The 16,920-nt window shown below is 39.3% G+C and overlaps 2 protein-coding genes across 2 annotated transcripts; one reads left to right on the top strand and one right to left on the bottom strand.

The window, feature by feature from the left end:
- Positions 1-148: 148 nt before the first annotated feature.
- On the bottom strand, positions 149-4,949 carry LOC139712010 (PWWP domain-containing protein 2A-like). The gene is made up of 2 exons (XM_071623851.1): positions 4,697-4,949; positions 149-2,124 (listed from the first exon to the last, which is right to left on the bottom strand). The coding sequence occupies exons 1-2, from the start codon at positions 4,927-4,929 to the stop codon at positions 552-554; spliced, it is 1,806 nt and encodes a 601-aa protein (XP_071479952.1). The 5' UTR covers positions 4,930-4,949; the 3' UTR covers positions 149-551.
- Positions 4,950-8,866: 3,917 nt separating this feature from the next.
- LOC139712003 (mannosyl-oligosaccharide glucosidase-like) lies at positions 8,867-13,593 on the top strand. The gene is made up of 2 exons (XM_071623845.1): positions 8,867-9,686; positions 10,341-13,593. Exons 1-2 carry the CDS (start codon positions 9,033-9,035, stop codon positions 12,240-12,242), a joined length of 2,556 nt encoding a protein of 851 aa, XP_071479946.1. The 5' UTR covers positions 8,867-9,032; the 3' UTR covers positions 12,243-13,593.
- Positions 13,594-16,920: the final 3,327 nt, after the last annotated feature.

The following is a 16,920-nucleotide window of genomic DNA, read 5'->3' as shown; positions in this document are numbered from 1 at the left end:
AGACTTCATTATTAATTCTTTTTTTTCTAAAGGCTGCTTTGAATCATTTTTACACAAACAAGGGGTGAAACAGAACACAAATGAGGAAAATACAAACAAATGACAAAAACGAAAGAGAAATGCTTGTCATGCCAGACTTGGTAATATAATTGTGTAACAGTTGTGTGTGATGATTTCTTTCAAGCTTCTTACCTTTCATTACTGCAACAGGCCTCGGGAAAGAACAGAGTTCTTGTTCGGTTGGCATGCCTCAAACCAGCTGGAGCTCAGTGGACAGAGAGGGTGGGGGTCACAGGTCACCTCAGCAGGATGTGGCCTTACACTCTAAAAAGCTTTCAGATTCTGCTTTAAATGGAGAAACTTACAACAAAAGAAGTGAGTATAATCATCAAGCTTGATCGATGACAGCAAAATGAAAGTATAGTTACACACGACAGGTTTAGACATTTACTAAGACTGCTAGCATTTCCTCAACTCATATTTTTGTGGGTTCTATGACAGCATGAAAAATATATGGGTTAGTAGATGATGCTGTTATGACTCACCTCGTGTTAGGATTTAGTAAGTGGTGTTTCAAACATAGTATGAAGTTCGCGTACTTCACTAGACAGTGCCTCCGCTGCCTTGGTTGCCAGGGCGACCGCCTCCTTGTACAGGCCTTTCCGCTTCTTGTCATAGCGCTGTTTGAACTCTCCCAAAAATGGCGGCAGCTTGGTGAGAGGCATGAAGGAGATGGAACGGGAGGCGAACCAGGTGATCTGGGCTTCCTGCGACGAGATGCTCCCATCAGGGTTGCGGGTGACTATGATCTGGACGATGCGGCCAGGCCACCACGGGAAGCCGATGATCTTCCCCCAGACAATGTCCCCGATGCACACCGTCCGTCCTCCTGGAAGGATGCTCTTGGTGACGTTTTTCTTGTGCACGCTGTCATCCTTCTTCAGCGTCTTCCCGCGATCTGTGTCCATTAGGGATGTATCAGAGTCAAAGTCACATTCAGAGTTGTTGTTGTTGAGAGACCCATTTCGTTTCTTCCTACCACCTTTCCCAGAACTCCTGCTCGTAGTTGTAACAGAAGAGCAATCGCTGGCAGCATCACTGTTATCGAGGTGTGGCAAGACATTTAAGACAGACAAACTCTCCTTCTTGTGCGTCTGACCTAGGGATCTGTATCCATTGACCAATGAGATAGGTTTCACTATGACATTGGCAGTCAATTTGCTATTTCCATTGACCAGCTTGGGCTGTGCCACTGGTACGGGGCCGTAAGTTCTGACAGGTAGATTGTCTGAGGGTATTGAATAAGTTCCCTTAGTTTTGACGATCCTTATGCGTCGGTGCTCTGTTGAATTTGTGTGCAGTCCATTGACACGAGGTCTCTTTTGAGGTTCAATGTTATGCTTACTAACAGTCGAGAGAGGGGATAAAGGTACAGTCAGTATTCTCTTCTTGGTCTTAGACACAGTTGTACTTGAAACTGAACCTTCCTTAAAATTGTTTGATCGTGGCGGTATGCGAACAACCAGCCGCTGGCCTTTGCCTGGAGTTGCATAGGAGATCTTTATCGCAGGACTGGTTTTCTTTGACGACTTACTCTCTGGCCTTGGAGTACTAATAGGACAGGGAAGCACCACTCTCGGGTTTGGACGCACCTGGGCTGGCCCACCGTTTGTTACCGGCGGCCTCGGTTCTGGCTTTGGCTTTTTTCTCACAACAACTTCACTGGAGGAGTCTGCTTTCCTTTTCTTCAGACCACCCTTGTTGAGTTTGTTATTGTGGGCAGTCTTTGCCTTTGGCCCCGAGCACGGCCCCTTACAGTTGCTGCACAACAGTTGCCGAGGTCTGAGCCTGAACTGCCTCGACCTTCCGTGACTTATTGTCTTTGGTTTGATTTCTGGCGTCTTGTCCTTCTTGCCAAACAGTAGGGGCCTTGCGGGCGGCAGGGGCATATTCTGGAAGTACGACTGACGAAAACTCAGCGCGGAATTCTCCACCTTAGTTGCGGGATCCCCCATTCCTGGGTCTTCCTTTGGGAGGATGATTGTGTCTGTGACCGACACTCCAAATTCTTTGTTCAGCCTGGAACCGAGACTAGTTGCATCTGGCATCCCCAGTGGACATACCCTGGTGGTGAAGAATAGGAAAACAACTCAATATGTGCATTGATGAACTGACTGAGTATCACTATTGTTGCAGTCTACCAATAGTATTCAAATATTTTGAGTTACTGTAGTAGAAGGGAATCACTTGAGTAGACATAAAAACATACAATAAAAATTGTACCCCATTGCTACATGTCAATGTATACAGGAATAAGTCTACAGGGCTGGTTGCATAATCAGAGAATATATGCTAAACCATTCCTGGTATATGGCTACTTTGAAGTTTAAACTGCAAAGAGTTCCCAAATATACTGTAAAACAACTTCAAACAAGAGACCCAGGGGCCTAGCGCTTACCTAAGTATCGCAAGTTTGCCTTTTATGCATTCTTGCAGACTATTACCATTTAAGAAGAACATAGTAGACTGGGGATGGGGCCTTTGGGGACCTCCATGGGGCATGGTGTCTACTTGTATATCATGTCACAGAAAATTTGACCATGCACTTTAAAAAAGATCAAAATGAAACAATTGGCCCAAATTAGGTACCAGTCCCAAGAAGCCACCCCTGGATCCTGCATGAATAATAAAAAAAAATAATAATAAATAAATAAATAAAATGAAAGTATGCCATCTCATAAATTTACTCAGAGCTCTTTTTTCTTTTTTTTTGGAGGGGGGGGGGGGGAGATGGGGGACATGGTGTCCATTTGTGTATATCATTTCTATCACCATAGTGATAATGCCTGCCAAGTTTATTGATAAATTCGACTGTGTAGTTTCAAGAAGATGAAAATGGGAAAGTTGACCCCAACTTGGTCCCCTCCCCCCCCCCCCCCCCCCCCCCCAGCTAAAAACAGGGGCACAATTGGATCGGACATAAACACACTTGAAAATGCAGTCACAAATGAACATACAGTAACTGTACCAATAGCATTTTAGCTCTATCATTTCTGCTTTTATAGAAGCTTTTGTTTTGTTTCACTTTTTGTTTATTTAAAGAGATTCTTAGACCATCTGGGACTAGCAAGGTGCCCATGTGTATGCATACCACATTTGGTGACAAATTTGACCATTTTTTCTTTTTTCAAGAAGAAGCTGAAAATTGGCTCCCAAATAATTACAAACAGCAGGGTTCCTTTAAATATTTTTGACAGAAATCAAGTATTTTACATGTTTTGTACTGCCTTCCTTCTGGTAATATGACACATCACTAGAGCTGAACTAATTGTTTTTTGGTTTGTTTTTTTTCCTGAGGGTGAGAAATCTTACCAGACACTGGTCTCCTTCTAATATCTTGTCTAATGTCAGGTGAAAAAAAAAAAGAATATAAAAAAATGGAAATTCTCACAAAATACTTGAAGGATTGTTTTAAGCATTGTTACACCAAAGAAACAAAAACAAATACAAACTGCACAATATGCTAAACATAAGAAAGAAACATTACTCATTAGTGGCAGCTGTATTTGGAAGTCTATAGTGTGCAACTGTTGGAAGATGACATATGAAACTGTGTGACTTGGATACTACGACCCAAGATGCCTATAGATATGATACATGTAGTTTCTGCACTCTGTGTCTGCCTCCATGCACAGCCCAAAATTGAAGAGTGGAACGCAGACAAAAACTGCCCATCTGTACACCTGCTGTACAAAATAAATCAATTTCAGAAGTCTGTAGTGTGACGAGCGTCAGCAAAACGGGATGATCCAAGCAGTTTTGCCCTGTCTGAAAATAAATCTAAAAAATAAGGGAAACAAATATTAGTCACAAATAATACAATCATAACCTCCGCCACACTACCAAAACAAATACCGGTACATCTTTCTTTTTTTTTTTTGTGAAAGTATGTACCATCAGCACTTCATTATAACTTTCTACAAGACTCTAAATCAAATTCCCAATAAATTACTCCTCGATCATCAGTTTTAGGCAACTCTCATGATTTTTATCGGGATCATATAATCATTGATACTGCTTTAGTACTTCGATCTAAAGCATATTTATAATCAAAAGTTTTTACATTTTCATTCCCATTTTGAAGTTGCCTCCTATGTTTTGGTCATTGGCAATGCACTAGTGTCAGCAGATTGCCACCCTTCAATTGCTGACAATTGTTGAATATAATTCATTCTGCACACATAGTAATTTAAAATCATCTCGTAAATACTTCATCACAAAAAACCCAAAAGTCTGGCAGCATAGAAGACTGCTTACTAAAATTGGCTCTCTAGTTTCAAATAAATATTACTAAAAATCAATAGTTAAAATGCATTTTTGTTTATTTGTCAATAGGTCTACTCTCTAGACCAAAAGACTGCTGTCTGTGGATGTGCTTTCTTGCTGCATTTTGTAATACCATGTCTACGACAAAATTTTGAAATTCTAGCAGAAAGACTGTAACAGTATCCTAAAGCTGGCTTTTATGGTGTTACATTAACTTATTCCTGTTCTAAATGGAGTTCTACAACCTTTATGCTGAAACAAAGAAACACTTTAGATAAACCAAATTTGACAGCTCCTAATGTTTTGACAGCCATCACCAATTACTTTTGTCGATTGGCTCGGGTTGTTTCGGTTCTAAAATGCCACTTACCCCGAGTGTGCATCGAGCAAAACTCCTCGAAAAACTCTGCTGCCTGACTTCAAGGTCACCATCAGCAGATCTGGAAGTGCCTGCTCGACTTCCACGGGCAGAATCGAGCCCACTTTCGGACATTCCGCCATTACTTGAGAAGCCATTTTGGGCTCCTCCGATGCCGCTATCATGCATGTAGCAGCCAGCTTTTCTCCGTGGATGGCTTTATGCGGCGGCAGCCGAGTCAGCATACATTATCATGCATCAGAAACACGACGCGATTTTAGTACTCGCGCTATTGACAACAACGGCACGGGTTCTCCCCGGCCCCATGCCCACGGTGCAAGTCGAGAACAAGGGAAAAAGCGGTAGAGCACATACTGCGCATGCGTAATTATATGCATCAGCTGCAGCACGATGGAAGTCGCTACCTGTCAAAATGTGCTCGAGCTGAGAGAAAAACATTTGTGATGAAATGTATGATTTTCACAATTCTGGCAAGAAAACTGATATGAAAATGTTAGAGATATTATTCAGGATCCTGTTGCAACAACAATTACAGAGGTTTACTTCGTCTCAGAGCAAGAAATGCTCTGTGAATTGCAATGTTTATACCTCGAATATGTACCATTATACCACAGCATACCTACAGCGATGTTAAGGCAGGGATCGTCTTAAAAGTTTTTATCCCTACCTTCAAGTGCGCGCTGACACTGATTATAGAAAAAAGAAAATATCCAAATTGATGATTTAGGTGGTGGGAGGGGGAAACAGAGTTAACTCATGTTCATTCGTGTACAAAATGTTCATCGTTATCAAATCATGATTTGATAATTTAACTTCCATCTCAGTGAGGGATTGCCAAAAATACCTGGTCAGTTTTCAGAAAGTTGTTATGTGAAACAATATCACAAATGAATGTGTAGGTTTTAATTTCTGTTGAAAAATAATATGCTTCATACAATACAAAAGAAGTGACTTAAAATTTAAGTTCATGACACACTCACTGGGAAAATGATATGAAAAATTCTACTTTTGCTCTCTTGTTACGAATATTAAATTTATGACAGCATTATAGGAAACATGCCCACTCAAGCTGTCTGAATTGCAAGTAACTCATACAGTATACACACTGTGATTGTGCGTGTATACATTAAAGACAAATAGGTGTATTGGTGGGGTTTTTTTCTTCTTTTTCTTGTACATCATCATTTGTTTATGACATTTAAAAGCAATGAAAATAGATCTTGAAAATACCTTTTTTATTACAAAATGCGCCTTCGGTTTTGGTCTGGGTGATTTCTACAGGTGTATCCATAGCCCCAACAACTTCTGCCATTAATTGATGCAAAAATGTTGAAACTTAAAGCAGGATCATGTATCCACAACCAAACAACAACAACAACAACAACAACAAAACTTTGAGAAGTATAATACCCATGCACAAGCATCTGAAAGCATACATGTTGACAAACTTTGTAAATTTCTCAAACATTTGGCGTGGAGGTATACTCTCTAAAAAAAGTAGAGTGAAAATATTCACTCTTAAAGGAGTGAACACAAAAAAGAGTGAATTTAGAGTGAAATTGGAGTGAATTTTAAGTGAAAATGTTAATTTTCACTCGTTTTAGAGTGACCTCAGGGATCACTCCAAAATCTTCGAGTGATCCTTGAGGTCACTCCAAAATGAGTGAAAATAAACATTTTCACTAAAAATTCACTCCAATTTCACTCTAAATTCACTCTTTTTTGTATTCACTCCTTTAAGAGTGAATATTTTCACTCGATATTTTTTTAGAGAGTAAGTTGGTAAAATTGAATGCATCTTAATGCAATGATTTGAAGAGTTTGTTTGCAAAAACCGATAAGTCCATTTTTGAAGATTTTGAAGTATGGTCTCTGTCATAAAGTACAAAATAATACCTTTTAAATGACATATTGGTCACTACATACAAAGATACATTTTTGAAATTATGGTCAAAAGAAGCAAAAATTTTCTTATTATTCTCTTTATTTTTCTTGACCTTTAATCGCAAATATCTCCATTTGGCAAACATGGACTTATCGGTTTTAGCAAACAAACTCTTCATTTGCAGCAATTAAAGTGACTTATCAAGTAGGCTAGATCGCACAATCTGAATTATTCAACGATTATAGTGACTAAAAGTGATTCATATAACTATGGAAAATGTCCACTTGAAATAGACTAGAATACACCATTGCAACAATAATATACAAATCACCATGTGACATATATCATTTCCGTCCATCTATTTTTCTTTTATATTCTTCCCCTTGATATTCTAACCAGTCATAAATAAATCATATGATAATCATACTTGTCAGCAACTTCATTTCATTTCATTTCATTTCCATCATTCAACAAGGATAAAAAACACATAAATAAAATACAAATAAAACAACTTAACACAAAGTATTGATATATGTACTGTACAAATCGGCACAAAGTACACAATACATGTAATCATGAAAAAGGGAATCTACATGAGAAAGCCTTTATATGGCTTTTAAGACTGTACATACCAATAGTGTAAAGAAACAAATTTGAACTGGCAAAAAAAAAACTGATAAGTCCATTTTTGAAGATTTTGAAGTACGGTCTCTGTCACAAAGCACAAAATAATACCTTTTAAATGATATATTGGTCACTACATATGAAGAGTTTGTTCGCAAAAACCAAAAAGTCCATTTTTGAAGATTTTGAAGTACGGTCTCTGTCATAAAGTACAAAATAATACCTTTTAAATGATATATTGGTCACTAAATATAAAGGTACATTTTTGAAGTTATGGTCAAAAGAAACAAAAATTTTCTCATTATTCTCTCTATTTTTCTTGACCTTTAATCGCAAATATCTCCATTTGGCAAATATGGACTTATCGGTTTTTGCAAACAAACTCTTCATATAAAGGTACATTTTTGAAGTTATGGTCAAAAGAAGCAAAAATTTTCTTATTATTCTCTTTATTTTTTTCCCTTTAATCGCAAATATCTCCATTTGGCAAATATGGATTTATCGTTTTTGCGAACAAACTGTTCATATATATCACACAAAATCTAACTTGATAAGTGATTATGGCATTACCTTGTATTGTCATTAATTTTATTCTTATTTTGACAAATGGATATAAACCACTATGCAGTAACTGCAATCCAAATAAAATTTAAGTGGTCTACAGAATCATCTTATTTTTCTGTAAACCTTTAGTTCAGATTCCTAGATCTCTCCTTCTTGTGTTTGATGTACAATAATACTGATCATACCAGTTGCACCGTTCTAATGTTATCTTACTACATATGTTGTTGTCTTATTCAATTAAAGTTCAGATTAACTAACATACTGCGATTCACCTGAATGTTAACACAGCTACCTATGCACGGGTCGCGCAGATGAATTAGATCGGTTGGAAGTACCTGTACTATACCTAGTACAAAGTACCCGAATGTCGAACAAAGTCTCTTTCGAGAATGGTCAACTAGTGACAATCATGAAATATAAAGAGCGTCATCTACGACAAGCGATTTACAACGAATCACTGCACGTACTTTCCATAACCTGCCGCGAAAATATAGTGTTTTACAGTAGATGTTATCTCTGAACTGATATCATAATACCATGTAGCTCTCTTATGACGTTTAAACAAGTCTTAGCGTTATAATTCTGTAAGGATTTCTGGTTCTTTTACTCTATAATTTTTCTCCTATTTTCCCTTCCTGGTCTCAAAACAATGCGTGGACGTCGCTCACTTCGTTGGTCCGCCGTTTCATGAAAGTCTTGTGAGAGATGTGAGAGACTTTTTGCTCATAAGACACTTATGAAAGACTTTATGAGTGGATATTACTTCTCTCTCAAAGTCTCTCATAGCTATACTAGTATATGAGCGACTTTGGCCATTCTGAGCTTTATGTAAGGACTTTTAGTATTACTTGTATGTGATGACACTGAACATGAAAACGGACCCCAGGCAAGCACTTCCAGAATGAACTAATAGCCTCTCTAGCAGACTTTGTTGATCTGTATTTTCACATACGCAGCCAAAATCATGCTCAAACCCAGTTCACGCCACTCGACAGATGCACAGCATGCACATGAACTCAACGTCAACATAACAGCGACGGGGATGCACCACGTACAACGTACACGTAGTCCGCTCGGTTTATGAACGGATGTCATCTTGTGAAGTGTTTGGACTCTCTGGCTTGGACACGACCAGAGCTGCTCTTTATGGCTGTCATAAGGTCAAGAAACGACAGGAAACAATATAGATAGCCCACAAAGGACAACTTGTCTGATGACCCACAGCTCATGGTGCACGACTAGTTTAGAAGTACAATGGCAAACTTAGGCGGTCAGAGACAAATTCGTCAACGAGGGGGAGGAAAGGCGGGACAGGCGACACCTCGCCAGCGCTTTGCTGATTCTACAGCTAACGCTAAGCCTGGTGGTTCGCGAGAAAATTCAAAAGGAAACGGGATCAAATCTCGCAAAGATGCACCTCCATCTGCTTCGAGAAACTTCACCATGTTTCTTTTTTCATCGTTGCTTGTTTTAGTACCGCTGATGTACATGTGGTACCAGCATGTTCTTCGATCAGCAGTCACAACGCCGCTGAGTGTTCCGCGAACCATAGCGGACGACGCAAGCTCGGCTGCCAGGAATCCCGGGCGATTCTGGGGCACCTACCGGCCTGGTGTGTACTTCGGCGTGAAGACCCGCTCACCAAAATCTCCAGTCGCTGGACTGATGTGGTTCCAGCAGAATCCAAGTGCACCAAATCGAGATATCAAACTTAGGCACTCTTGCGAGCAAGGGGATGGCTTAGAGAGGTATGGATGGTTGGAACACGATGGTGTTAACTTTGGAATTCAGGAAATCATCGACGGACCCCTGCAGATCAAAACAGCTTTTGCCAAGAGAGGAGGTGGCAAGAATGGGGGAGACTGGTCTGCGTCCATATCAGTTAGATACAAAGATGGTGTGAATTCTGTAAGTGTGCGATAGGTGTCAAGGACGTTTTTAGGTACACAAGTCGGGCTCACATGACTGTATTCTTTTCTTTTTTTTAACCATAAGTTATTGTCAAAATAATTGGATAGAAACTACTGTAAAAGTGGATATTTTCGCGCTACTAATTTTTCGCGCTTGGCCTGGTAAGAAGAGTTTCACATGTTTTTAATTCCGAGGAATCAAGACATCATGTACTGGAACATATGGCAAACAAATTTGTTTGTCAAGATGGTCTTCATGACTTGTTGTAGGGTATTGTACAAATAATTTTAGTTTGTCAACTCCTCACTTGAAACTAGGTGTTTAAACCTACTCAGAATTTAGAATCCTACAGTTTTTATATAGCAGTTAGCTTAAGAAACAAACTTATTAGAGCTGGCTATTGTAGCAGTTTTCACTTTCTCTTTTTTCAATTACATTTTTACAATTCTCTGGTTTTTTTTCATATAGTACACCAATGTTTCTATGGCATTAAATTGTTTTGACAACACCAATATAAAGGCCTGGTATAAGGAACTTACAAACTCACAGATCTGGTACAAAGATGGGGCATATTGATACCATGTATATGGGAGTATCAGTGTCAATGCTTATTCATCTTTTATTTCTCTCTCTCTCTCTCTTCTCTTATAGACTAATGAAAAAAGTGTGCTAGGTCTCATGTTCTACTTTGCACTGGACGGTCAGGGAACCCTGGAACCTGTGCTTTATGGTGAACAGCTACAAGGCATTGAAGGAATCAGCAAGGAGCTTGGTCGATTTTCTCTCAAGTTCCCTCAGCCACATCGGGTGAGGATGAACACATATCTGGCATCCTATACTCCAGGTCTCCATGCAATTAAAGATCTGGTCCTACAGAGAATGAGATACTATACTTACAAGAAGAAAACTCAGCTCATTGGCCTCGTAGGTGAAGATTCGCAGACTATTGCAGCCTCGCCAGATAAGAAGGCAAATATTGTAGTCTATCATGTGGCAGTCAAGCCACCCTACATCATGGATGTGGTGTTTGAGTCAGGGAGCAATAAGAGAAGAGCAGTTCAGCTTGCAGGAGAGGAATTGACAAACTTAATTCAGCAATATAGTGATGTATTCCATCAGAATTTTGAACAAAAGTTTGGCCTGACAAAAGCTGGTTACTCATCAGCTGAGGTCAGCTTTGCGAGAGCAGCTCTGAGTAATATGATTGGTGGTATCGGTTACTTCTACGGTCGGTCGGTTGTACGGTCCAAGTACAATTCTGAACCAGTGCCTTATTGGGAAGCCCCGCTGTACACTGCAGTGCCTTCTAGGTCATTCTTTCCAAGGGGCTTTCTCTGGGATGAGGGATTCCACAATCTTCTAATCAGCAAGTGGGACCCATACATCAGCACAGATATCATTGGACATTGGCTGGATCTCATGAATGCAGATGGTTGGATACCAAGGGAACAGATTCTCGATGCGGAAGCACGAAGCAAAGTGCCTGCCGAATTTGTTGTGCAGTACAACTCCAATGCCAATCCACCCACACTCTTCTTACCACTTCAGTCCATTTTACGAGGCCAATCGGCAGTCATACCCCACGAGGAGTTCCAAACATTCCTGAAGCACATCTACCCGCGACTGGACAAGTGGTTTCAGTGGTTCAACACCACACAGCAGGGGCCACTGCCCACCTCGTACCGGTGGAGGGGGCGGGATGCGACAACCAACCGGGAGTTAAATCCCAAGACTCTCACGTCGGGGTTGGATGATTCGCCACGAGCCTCCCATCCATCCGATGAGGAGCGTCATATCGACCTGCGCTGCTGGATGGCTTTGGCATCTAGCGTCATGATAGAGATTGGAAAGACCATTGGTGCACCATATCAGGAGTATGAGAAGACCTACCAAGTTCTCACCAACAATGCCTTGCTTGAGAAGTTACACTGGTCGCCAAAGGCAAAGATGTTCAGTGACTTTGGAAACCACTCGTCTCGTGTAGTGCTCGAGCGCCCCAGACCCCCACCACCAGTGCCAGGAAAACCTCGCCCACCTCCTCCACAGGAGATGGTGCGTGTCGTCAAATCCAAAACTGGGCCGACGAACAAATTTGTCAACTCCTTTGGCTATGTCAGTCTCTTTCCTTTTCTTCTGCAGATTCTGGACCCCAGCTCAGAAAAACTGGGGAAGACACTAACAGACATGAAGAACCCTGACCTGCTGTGGACCAGCTATGGGCTGCGCTCATTGTCAAAATCAGACCCTCTCTATATGAAGTACAATACAGAACACGATCCCCCGTACTGGCGAGGGGCTGTGTGGATAAACATGAACTACCTGGCTGTACGTGCCTTACATCACTATGCCAACGTGCCCGGCCCGTACTCGGACACTGCTGGGCAGATGTACTCCGAGCTGCGAGAGAACATTGTCTCAAATATCATCAAGCAATATCAGAAGTCGGGCTATATTTGGGAGAATTATAATGATGTGTCTGGCAAAGGTCAAGGGTCACACCCATTCACAGGATGGTCAGCTCTTGTAGTGTTGATGATGTCAGAGACTTATTAATAATATTTTGACAAGGATCTCACGAGTGTGTTGTGTCTTTGTGATCATGCTTACCCTGAAAACTTGTGAAATATTAGCCTGGACGTGACCTACTTGCAGGCCGTGCCATTTTAGAATTGTGTCAACAGAGAAATTTGACTATAAAACTTTCAGTTTCACATTGAATTGTACAGGAATGGAGGATAGTCACTCTATGAGATAGCTCTGATGTTAAGAGCAATGCCAAGTCAGTCGTATCGTGGGAATTCCAATTTGATCATGCTGTGTGTCTATGAGTTGTAGTGAGTCCAAATACAGGGTAATAATGATGATAAAATCTTCTCCAAAAAAAAAAAAATGAGAAGGATGGAGTTTTTTTCAAAATCACACTATCTGTTGTGTGGCAAATCAGCAAACTTCGAAAATACAGTGGAATCAAGTAAAGCGTAGTGTTTTGCAGAAATAATTTGCAAAAATGAGAAGGATGGAATTTTTTTCAAAATCACACTATCTGTTGTGTGGCAAATCAGCAAACTTCGAAAATACAGTGGAATCAAGTAAAGCGTAGTGTTTTGCAGAAATACGACATACTGCGTGCTTGCACACAAATTCTTAATCAGTGTTGTAGATATTGTGGTGGTACAGTATTTCAAAGTTTAGGTGCATGGCACATAGAGAAGCCATGGTTCATGCGAGAATTTTCTGAAATGCATTTCACATTCGTGATATTAAAAGTCAACATGTTTTGTGACACCTTGTATAGCATCCAACCTATTTCTCTCTACTCCCTGTCAACCATATCACTCTTGAGGTTGTGCAGCTCAAGACAATCAACAACTTAATTCATGGCAGCCGTTGGTGTCGATACAAAATCTTGTGAAGGGACATGCTTTACAGGAACCATGTAATGCAAATTTATGCAAGTTGATGATCATGTTGATTTATGATACCCTTAATATCACTTTTGTGGCTAAGTGAGTATCTAAACACATGTATCTACAGTACACATATTCTATAGTAATTTTTCTGCTGTTTTTCTGCAGATTACTTGAGTATGTTCAAATCTTTTGTCAGTCGTATTAGTAACGTGGAAATATGTAAGTTACTATGCTCAGTTTAATGAAAGTGCATTTCAATGTCTTATTGTTAATCATATTAGTACTTCAACAATGATTGACAGATGACGAAACTGGCAGAATCTTAGTTTGGAAGGTTTTTTTTGTGGGCATATCTAAGTAATCTGAAGAAAAATAGTCAAAAATTATTATGAAATACACGGCAAGTATGTAGATATTCATTTGGCCATATACAAATTATAAGTGGTGTTGAGGGTATCATGAATTAACACAAGTCAACATGCATTTGCATTGCATATTAGTAGTTCCTTTAAGGTGCTTTAAAATAACATGCATACTGGACCTGGGTATACAGTATAGAATTCCTTTGAGACTAGTCATGTGCTGTTCTGCATTCTTTGGGGTTTTTTTCTCAGTTTTCCAGACAGATTGCTTTTAAGTGCAGAATGTGTATCCCATGGTATAGATTGAAGACGCTTCATTTCTTGTTTGCATTTAAAATTTTGTTGACTTTCAACATACATCCTTTTCATCAGGAAGGATATTGTTCTGTAGTGAATTTGATCTTAGGAATTTGAGTTCACTTCTCTCCTCTATAAACCCTACCCATCCCCAGTCAAATTGCCCTATTGCTATGTGAAATAGATCACAGTATTGGTCCAAAATTGGTCACATATATCCAGTACTAGACATCATTAAACCGTACATGTGAGAGGAATGGGTTTATCCGTTGGAACGGAAGATCACAGGTTGATGGAATCACCATCACAGTGTTGAATCCAGAGACTTCAGTCAAATGGAAATATATATTTAGGTTTTGAGTTTGACGAGACTGTTCCACGTATCTATGAATGCATTGTTCAAAAGCTCCTACACCTTTGCATTCAGTTCTTGATTCTTTATACTGTAAAACACGATATATTCGCAGCGTGAAAATTTCGCGAATTGGAGCCGAAGACCTTTCTCGCAGCATGAAATTTTTGCGAATTGCCAGTGGCGTCCAATGCATATTGTGTAGGCAAGAACTTTTGCGTGCATCTTAATTTCGCGAATGCTGGCGAAATTTGCGAAATTTAAATGCATACGCACATTCCTCGTTTCACAGTACACTGCTCATTATTGTGTACAGGTGAATAATGCTATAATGGACATACATGTACAACAAGATTTCTATAGTACGAGAGGTTTTTTTACCAGTAAAATTGTTGTTATTTCACTTTATAGTTACTTTTTCCATCTTAACAAGATTTTATTATAATGAAAACAGAAAAATTCTCACAATCCAGTCTGAATTGTTCACTGGTTTTGTTTGTAGTAAACAAGGAATATATCATGACCTGAGCTGGAATATTTTCATTTTCTCTCTCTCTCTCTCTCTCTCATTCTCTCTTTTGATACCTCAACTTTTTCCCCAAATGATAAGCTGCTGCATTTGTGCAATTTCATTTTTTGTTGTTGGTATTTTAAGTTCTATATAAAATGGGCATGTATTCTGTAACCATTCACAGGCGTATTTGAGTGCTGTATATTATATTTGTAGATTGTACCACATTTCACAGAAAAAAAAAAAATAGATGTATAATCATGTGAGATGATGTATGATGAAAGTGGATGTATGAAGGTTATAAGAGGTAGATATCTTATCTGGCATCCAGGCATGGGGCAGAGCATCAGGCTGACTCAAATTGTTCGCCAGCATGTGCATGCTTTTCACAGCTTGACTTCGCTATCACAAACCTCAAGCTGGTTCTGTATCCCCTTGATGCAAGTACATGTGGCCTGTCTTGATGGTGAGAGGGTGGTTATCTTCACATAATACTTAAAAGAGGTAGCAACGGTAAAATGTCAGGTAATTTCATGAGTAAGTTGCCCTCGATAATGACAGAGATGGACACATCGACTCCAAAGATGTAGTACGTAAATTACAGTTTGTGTAATGTCATTAGTGTTGACGAGCATTAGAAGCTCAGCTCACATGAAAATTTCTTGCTGTTGGTCAAACAAAATAGGAAGATCATCGGAGCCTTTAGAATCCACACAAACTTGCTGAAGAAAATACATCTGCAAGCACATACTTATGCAAGTATGTGAACTTTTTTTTTCATATATACCACAAGAAATGGTTGGATGGATCACTGACGAGACTGTGATTGGAGTTTGTTAAGAGAAATGGCGGTCTCTTTATGAATTTAACCATTGCACCATAGAATCCCTGCTAATGACCAGAATATATCCACACATTTATGCGGGTGTAAGTTGTTGTGGAGGCAAGTCCAAAGTGAATGCATTTCCTTGTGCAGCGTACTTTGCTGAATGACTCTCCTGGAGAAAGTTTCAGTTGCGTTTCTCAAGGCAGCATTGATCAGGGGACAGTGTGGTAATGACTGCAATCAACTGTTTAAGGCAGTTCCAGTCCTTCAGAATGGACCAATAGAGAATTGTTGCTAACAATAACAAAAGAAAGAAAGATTGTTTACACGAACAGAAAAAAGATTGTATGAATTCAATTTCGAGCCTTGACAATGTATTTTGAAGGGAAATTATATCTAATATTATGCCCAGCCCATTAAGAGGAAGATAGTCTTGAAGCATAAGACTGACAGATTTTAACTGTAACTGTAATAGTGTACATTGTAAGTAGGGAAACATTTTTAAATGTACTGTAGATGCTGTAAATTGATCCTCAGTTCCTTGTGGATGTGATACAAGATAAACTTACAAAGCAGACTTTCCAGATACCAAATTTCAGTATGCCAATATGCCATTTGTCTGTAGATACTTTGTGTACTTTAAATACGGATTTTTTCCCCCAATAAAATGTTGGTTTTGTAAACAAAGGGCGAAATGTATTATGGTATCACCTTCTCAGTTGACATTTTTCTTGTACGGTTACACTATGTTCAACTCTATAATCCACAAGAGAAGACTCTTTGTGATGCAATGTGCAGATTAAAATTCCTAGAATTCTACTTGTCAACAAATGTATACCATATTTTGAATTCATCTCTGTTCTGAAGAAGTCATAAATATAGTTTTTTTTTTATGTGTTTTATGAAATTTAAGGAAATGAATTTTAGGACTTTGCCATTGATTTCTTCGTTTTTTTTTTCTCCATAAAAGCGAGAACATTTGCATGTTATTTAGATTTTTACAGATATATGTTGCATGCAATAGATAAAAAGAATGTGGTATCATTAAGCATCATAAATTTGTCCTTTTTTCTGGAATTCAGGCCAGTGTGTACACATCTGTAATAAACTTGGTCAAACTTCTAGATTGTATCCGCAGCATGCTTGGAATAATTTTTTGTGTGTAACAGTGACATATCAGTTGCTCATCAAAATGACTGCACTACACTGTATCCTATCAAATTAATGTAATCTGAGACTGTTGTACGGTCAGCTGACTCCACATGAGCAGACGAAGTGGAGGCAGAGAAAGGCTGACTGATGATAAAAAGTGAGAGGAGGGATGGTAACTTCGGTTCCATGACATTTGCTCTTGCGATAATTGCTCCCATGACATACATGTATCTGCACGCAAAGCCAAACATAAATTCTACCCACAAATATAAGCCTAGCCCTAATACTAATCTCCTGTCAAATTAAAACCCAAAACCCTAT

This window comes from Diadema antillarum, unplaced genomic scaffold, assembly GCF_040938485.1.
Source record: "Diadema antillarum isolate AM-2024a unplaced genomic scaffold, OU_Dant_1.0 seq00001750_RagTag, whole genome shotgun sequence".
Classification (NCBI taxonomy): domain Eukaryota; kingdom Metazoa; phylum Echinodermata; class Echinoidea; order Diadematoida; family Diadematidae; genus Diadema; species Diadema antillarum.
Note: the sequence above shows the minus strand (reverse complement) of the source record. Positions and strands in the feature narration are given on the sequence as shown.